The sequence below is a fragment of the Pezoporus wallicus genome, unplaced genomic scaffold, assembly GCF_028554395.1.
Source record: "Pezoporus wallicus isolate ANWC-B61680 ecotype Strahan unplaced genomic scaffold, APGP_CSIRO_Pwel_v1 contig_7545, whole genome shotgun sequence".
Taxonomy (NCBI): domain Eukaryota; kingdom Metazoa; phylum Chordata; class Aves; order Psittaciformes; family Psittacidae; genus Pezoporus; species Pezoporus wallicus.
The window spans coordinates 1,944,313-1,951,228 of record NW_026642398.1 but is presented as its reverse complement, the minus strand read 5'-3'; the positions used below and the strand labels follow the sequence as shown (position 1 = coordinate 1,951,228).

At 46.9% G+C, this 6,916-nt stretch overlaps 1 protein-coding gene across 1 annotated transcript; it reads left to right on the top strand.

Annotated features, from left to right (window-relative positions):
• The first annotated feature begins 2,263 nt into the window (after positions 1-2,263).
• Positions 2,264-4,645, top strand: CHRAC1 (chromatin accessibility complex subunit 1). Its single transcript, XM_057429762.1, has 3 exons — positions 2,264-2,450; positions 3,031-3,157; positions 4,361-4,645. Exons 1-3 carry the CDS (start codon positions 2,316-2,318, stop codon positions 4,501-4,503), a joined length of 405 nt encoding a protein of 134 aa, XP_057285745.1. The 5' UTR covers positions 2,264-2,315; the 3' UTR covers positions 4,504-4,645.
• Positions 4,646-6,916: the final 2,271 nt, after the last annotated feature.

Genomic DNA, 6,916 nt, shown 5'->3' with positions numbered 1-6,916 from the left:
GAGCAGAGATTAATTTTACCTGTTTCCAGTCAGGCTTAACAAAGAATTCTTAATAACAAACCCAGTTAGGTTCTGATTCAAGAGAAATAATTTACTATGAACTGCTCTATGGGTTTGTTTGTTTTAATTAGGAACAAGTTCCATTCCATTACTGATACAACATTAATTGTGCTGTTTCAAAATATACTAAAAAAGTTAAATGATTAAACATCAGTGACATTGCAATATCATGGTATTCTCAGCGTGTGAGCACACCCGCCTTATGCTCCACAGCTACATCGTGATTCTGTCTCCCACAGACTAAAGCTGTGTTAGCAGCATGGAAAGATGCCTTTAAGTTTGCTGTGCTTGTGTTCCTGTTATCTGTCAGGTGGAAGGCATCATCCACCCATCACAGTGCTGAAGAACACAGACTTGTCCCAGTGTGGCCTTTCAGGGAGCACTGCACAGGAAAAGAGGAAATACCTGATGATGAGATAGGACCTAGAAGAGGAGAGAGTCCTGGTTTGTCCAGACCACCTTAAACTGCATTGTCCGCAGATGAGTAAAATGCCTGCAGGCAGGTCCCTTGATCCCATAGGATCTATAGGGATCCTAAGTTGGCATCCAAATAGCTCGACAACCTCAGAAATCTTGATAGTTTGATGGGTTTATATGTACGTTGAAATCATGGAAGCAAGAACTTCACTGTCATAGTAATGTCAACTGTGTCCACAAGATGTCGCAAGATGATAAGGATCAGAGAAGGAAGCGAAGGACCTAAGGTATCTATACAGTATCATAGGATACAGTGCTTCACTTCAGCTATAACTTACACAGAACGGCCTCACAAAAGTTGTAACCTCAAGGGAATTATGCAGTCTAAGAGATGCAGGTTACCTGTAATAGCTAAGTGTAAGAGAGGTCTCCAAATACAGTAATGTTAGAACTGATGCAAGTGAACACATCATTGTACTATCCTTGCACTAAGGTGCTTACAACTGCTTAAGGGTCTTTTATTAATAAATCAGTATCATCTGTAGGAAAGCCTTGTCCTTATCTACTGGACAAATTCTATATAAGCTAGTAATAGTTAACAAAGTCCCTGTATTTTCTATTTAATATGATCTTTATGGGTACATCCCTTTCCTCCCTAAATTCTATGTGAACTAGCATTGTGTACTATGGAAAAGCCTTTGTTCTGAAGAACCTTCCCTGTGAGGGGAGGGTTCTGAGGCGCTGGCACAGGGTGCCCAGAGAAGCTGTGGCTGCAACATCCCTGGCAGTGTTCAAGGCCAGGTTGGACACAGGGGCTTGGAGCAAGCTGCTCTAGTGGAAGGTGCCCCTGCCAGTGACAGGGGCTGGAGCTGGATGAGCTTTAAGTTCCCTTCCAGCCCAAACCAGTCTGTGGCTCTCTGATTCTTCTCTCTCATGTTAATTACTTACCTTAGCAGACTTCTTACCAACACTAATCATCAGGCATATTGTTTGTAAAGCATATTAGAAACTATTTATTCAAGCCATTAATTAAATGCAAACTATGCCTCATCATTTCTGGAACAGCTGACTCCCTCTCAGTAGAAGTACAGTAGCACCTATCCAAATGGGCACAGATGAACTTCTGGACCCAACACTATCAGTAGCAAAACACCCATTGCCTTCAGTGGGCTGAGGCTGACATGTACCCATGTAACCAGGTACCTGCACAGTAGACACACAGGAATGTGTTAATAATAAAGACAAAACCCCATAATCACTTAATAGTTTCCATGTGCCCTCCACACCTCAGCATACCACAGACAAGTGTCAGGAGTACCAGGCAGCATTCCCTTTTAGCGTACTACAGCAGCAAAAGAGGTATTTAGCAGCCTGTAATTACAGTTTGAGTTGACGATTTCGTAGCCACTGGCCTGTAATTGGAATATGTACATAGAGGATGTGCCCATTTGCCATTAAAAATGAGTTTCCAAAACTCGGGCTCTAGCTGGGGGCTAAGGCACATGTCGAGGGGCTGAGGAAGGGACGCCCCGCGGCCCGTTCCGCCTCTCCCCTCTGGACACCCGCCTTCCCCCGGGGGGGAGCGGGTACCGACCGCCGGAACACCTGGACCGCGGGCCCCGCCGCCGGGGGAAGGCGGCAGCGGGCGGGGATGGGACTTGTAGTTCTCGCTCCGCTCGGCGCTCGGGCGGCGGCCGCGCGGCCCGGCGGGAGTTGTAGTCCCGCCGCCGGCATCGCGGGCCCCCCATGGCGGCCGGAGACTACAGCTCCCAGCGCGCCGCGGCGGCCGCACTGCGCTCGCCGGGCGGCGGGGGGAAGGAGCCGGTCGGGGGGGAAAGATGGCGGCGAGGTTGAGCGGCGGCGAGAACCGGCTGGTGTCGCTGCCCCTGTCGCGTATCCGTGTGATCATGAAGAGCTCGCCGGAGGTGTCCAGCATCAACCAGGACGCGCTGTTCCTCACCGCCAAAGCCACGGTACCGGTTCCCTCTTCCCTTCTTTCTGCTCCGACCCTGCTCCTTCCCCGCCGTGCTGGGCCTGTGCCTCCCTGAGGTGCCGCTGCCTCCGGGCGGTGCGGCCGCGCTGTGTCAGCGCCCGCCTCGTCCCCAAGGAGCGCCTCTTCCCTCCTGCCTGTGTCTGTCACTCGGCCATGGAGCATCACGCTTCGGGCTCCCGCCGTGCGAAAGCGGCTTTCGCCATCCAGCTGAGCTCCGAGTCTGGAGCGATCGGGACGTTCTTATTTCCACCGCTGGCGATCAATATAAATTAGCCCGTGTGGAAATGATGCTGCTGCTCTCTGATCCCGAGTGGCATTTGCAGCACTGTGGAAGGTGTTTGTTTGAGCTTGTGTCTGAGAAGCCAAGCCTACTGTCTGTGCTCCAAAGAGGTGCAACCATAACCTCACCTTAAGCTTCTCTGAAATGAGTCTGCACAGCGTCCAGTATATGTACAGTTAAATATGGTGCTTGTGCTTTTAAATAAGGATTGAGGAAAACTGCTGCCAACTATATATGTGCATTCCTAGTTTGACAATTTGCTTTTGTTTTAATTTTCTAGGAGCTTTTTGTTCAGTATTTGGCTGCATACTCCTACAAACATGGCAAAGGCAAGGAGAAGAATGCTTTAACTTACAGTGACCTGTCTCATACTGCAGAAGAGTGCGAGACCTTTCAGTTCCTTGCAGGTATCTACAGCATGATGGTAAAGCCAGTATGTAATACTCAAAATGAAATCTTGCTGGTTTTGCATTATTCTCCTACTGGTCATTAATCTTTGTACCACTGAACTGGAACCCAAAAACTACATCGCTGAACACATTTCATAGAACCACAGAATGGTTTGGGTTGAAGGGACCTTAAGGCTCATCCAGCTCCCACCCCCTGCCATGGGCAGGGACACCTTCCACGGGCAGGGACACCTTCCACTAGAGCAGGTTGCTCCAAGCCCCTGTGTCCAACCTAGCCTTGAACACTGCCAGGGATGGGGCAGCCACAGCTTCTCTGGGCAGTATCTCACCACTCGCACAGGGAAGAATTTCTTCCTGATACCTGATTTAAATCTCTTTGTGAATGGGAATTTTCCTGGCGCTTCAAAATTACGCAAGGCTAAGGAGATCGTAGCATATTGCCTTGAGCATTTCTTGAATTATAGCACCTCCATCTGAAAGCTTTCAGCCTACAAAACAAGATCACAGCACATCTTTATGTGAGAAATTATGTGGCCCCAAAATCCCACATTTAAATCTGTAAATCTTGTTTTTCAAACTGAGTCATCGTATGGTTCCTCTTTCTTTATATATATATATAAGTGTGTGTGTGTGTACCCAAATGTGTGTGTACACACTTTTTACTGATACTGGATTTTTGTTGTAATACTTGAGACCTCAAGGATATAGGTGGAGAATAAGATAGTTCTAGCCCAGTCTTTCTCTGGGTTCCCCATGGACGTACTTCCAGAGCACACAGTCCTGCTTTGTTCTCAGGTCTGTTGTTATTGCCCTGAACAAGTATTTTACCTTAACACAGAAAACTGCTTCTGCAGGACAGAAATGGGGTAGCTGGCTTGTTGAATCTAAAGCAGTTGAGTAGCTGAGCACTCTGTTTTACATGAAATAAATAACATGCATGAGCAGATAGCAAAGACAGTTGTCAGTAATCCGTCGTAAAATATGTTTCGTCCTCTTGGTTACTTGTACTGCAAGTGGGTGATTCCCTCTTATTCTTACAGCTGTATAGGTCAGACTAACTCGTAGTTATTCACTTAAATAATAATGGGTTTAACAAAGCCTAGTTTTGACTTCATTTCTTTGGTAGTAAGGATGCAAGAGTATTAATGAGGCGATATAAGTATTCAAACTGACTATAAAAGAAACAATTCTACCTTCCAGATATCCTGCCAAAGAAGATCCTAGCTAGCAAATATTTAAAAATGCTTGAAAAAGAGAAGCAAGATGGAGATGTGGGTGAAGAGGATGAAGAGGATGAGGAGGAAGAGGATGAAGATGAAGCTGTTGAAGATGTTGGATCTTAAGTCCGTGGAGAATTGCTTCATAGTTGATCCATTTTCTGTTTTGTAAAAGATGTTATTTTTGTGACTGAGAATCCAGATGCTGGATATATTTATACACTGAGCCATCTGCTTTTGCTTTAAGAAGTTGAGAAATTGAACTTTACACTTGTTGAAGAATGGAATTCTTTCTTCAGAAACACGGTGGGGTAAGAAGAGCTAATGTAGATCATAAAAGCCATAGAATGGATTGGGTTGGAAGGGATCTTGAAGATCATCCAGTTCCAACTCACCTGCCATAGGCAGGGACACCTTCCACTAAAGCAGGTTGCTCCAGGCCCTGTCCAGCATGGCCTTGAACAGTGCCAGGGATGGGGCAGCCACAGCTTCTCTAGGCAACCTATGCCAGCACCTCAGCACCCTCACAGTGAAGAATATTTTCCTAATACCTAATGTCAGTCTCCCCTCTGTCAGTTTAAAGCCATTCCCCCTTGTCTTGTCACCACATGCCCTTGTCCAAAGCCCCTCTCCAGGTTCCTTGTGGCTACTTTAGGCACTGGAAGGTGCTCTAAGGTCTCCCCAGGGCCTCCTCCAGGCTGACCCAGGCCAGCTCTCTCAGCCTGGCTCCAGAGCAGAGCTGCTCCAGCCCTTGCAGCATCTCCATGGCTTCCTCTGGGCTCACTCCAGCAGCTCCACATCCCTCTTGTGCTGTTGCCCTAGAACTGGATCAGGACTGCAGGAGGGGTCTCGCCAGAGTGCTGCAGAGGGGCAGAGTCCCCTCCCTCAACCTGTTGTTCACGTTCCTTTTGATGCAGCCCAACACACAGGTGGTTTCTGGGCTCAAGCGCACACTGCCAGCTCATGTTGAGCTTTTCATTAACCAACACCCCCAAGTCCTTCTGCTCTCAATCCAGGCTCTGCCCAGCCTGTGTTTGTGCTTGCTGTTTGTGCTGTGACCCAGGTGCAGGACCTTGCATTGGCCTTGTCTAATCTGACAGCAGAACTTGCTCAGGTCATTTAAAATTACTTCTTCAGACAATCATTATCCAAATGTAAAATTTCCAAAGGGCAGCTTTCAGTCCAAAAGCTCTTTCACCCTCTGACTAGAACAGGTTCCTTACCCGTCCTTAGAGCGGACGATGAGGTAAGGGGAAGTGTTTTATACAGTATTTACTATCCTCAGCTTTCTCCTCCTCAGGGAGCAAATAACCAATCGAACTCTCACTTTTCTGAGACTGTGCTGGGGCATTACTATAGACCAAACCAATTAAAAGAGTCTTCTGTAAAAACTGCTCCTTCTGTAATGCAGCCCAAATAGCCATGTCAGCACAGGAACTGAGTAGAGGATGAGATGTGTTCCAAGACCTAATGTGTTTCTGCAGCTGTGGTGGTATACAGTACATGTGTGTGTTAGATAATGATGTAAATATGTACATCTAGAACCTTTAACTGTACATGTAGAAACTTCAGTGAACTTTACTTCTTGAATTTGTCTCAAGTGTTCTTACCAAAATGCACACTGAAGTCTGTTAGATGTGGATTGGTGAGGATGAGCAACCCTTTTCCCTATTGAATGACAGAGTTGGATTTATCATTTAGGTTTGTTTTGTTGGGTTTTTTTTACTAGAGAAATGGTAACCGTCCTGTGTAGACCTTTATATGCAACTTATTAAAAATAAATGTTTTGTATGAAAAGTGAGAGTTGATGCAGAGATTTTTCACAGTTCTGTCCAGCTTCAGTCACAACATGGTCAGTGTACAAGCCCAGCACTCTCACTATTCATCCTTCCAGGAAGGAAGCAGGGACAGAAGGGTTTGTACTGCTTTGAGTAGGCCCTGTCAGCAATACTAACTAGATCCACTCAGCCTCTGCTGGCACACAACTAACGCTTGCACAGTGTTGTCATCAGAATGAGAGAAGTGACCAGAGCCTCTCCCTGTCTGTGAAGAATGCCTCAAGTAAGCATGGGAACATACCTAAGGAACAAAACCTCTCACTCCAGAAAGCTGGGCAGCAAAATGCCCTAAATCAGTTATGAAGGGAGATGTCACAAGCAAAACCCTAATTTGGATGGTTTGGTAAAGACTTACTTTGTCCTTCCAGTCAAGGAAATCACAGAATGGTTTGGGTTGGAAGGGACCTTAAGGATCATCCAGTTCCAACCCCTTGCCATGGGCAGGGATACCTTCCGCTAGAGCAGGCTGTTCAAAGTCCCATCCAATCTGGCCTAAATCATAGAATCATAGAATAGTTAGGGTTGGAAAGGACCTTAAGATCATCAAGTTCCAACCCCCCTGCCATGGGCAGGGACACCTCACACTAAACCATGTCACCCAAGGCCTCGCCCAACCTGGGCTTGAACACTGCCAGGGATGGAGCATTCATAATTTCCCTGGGCAACCCATTCCAGTGCCTCACCACCCTAACAGGAAAGAA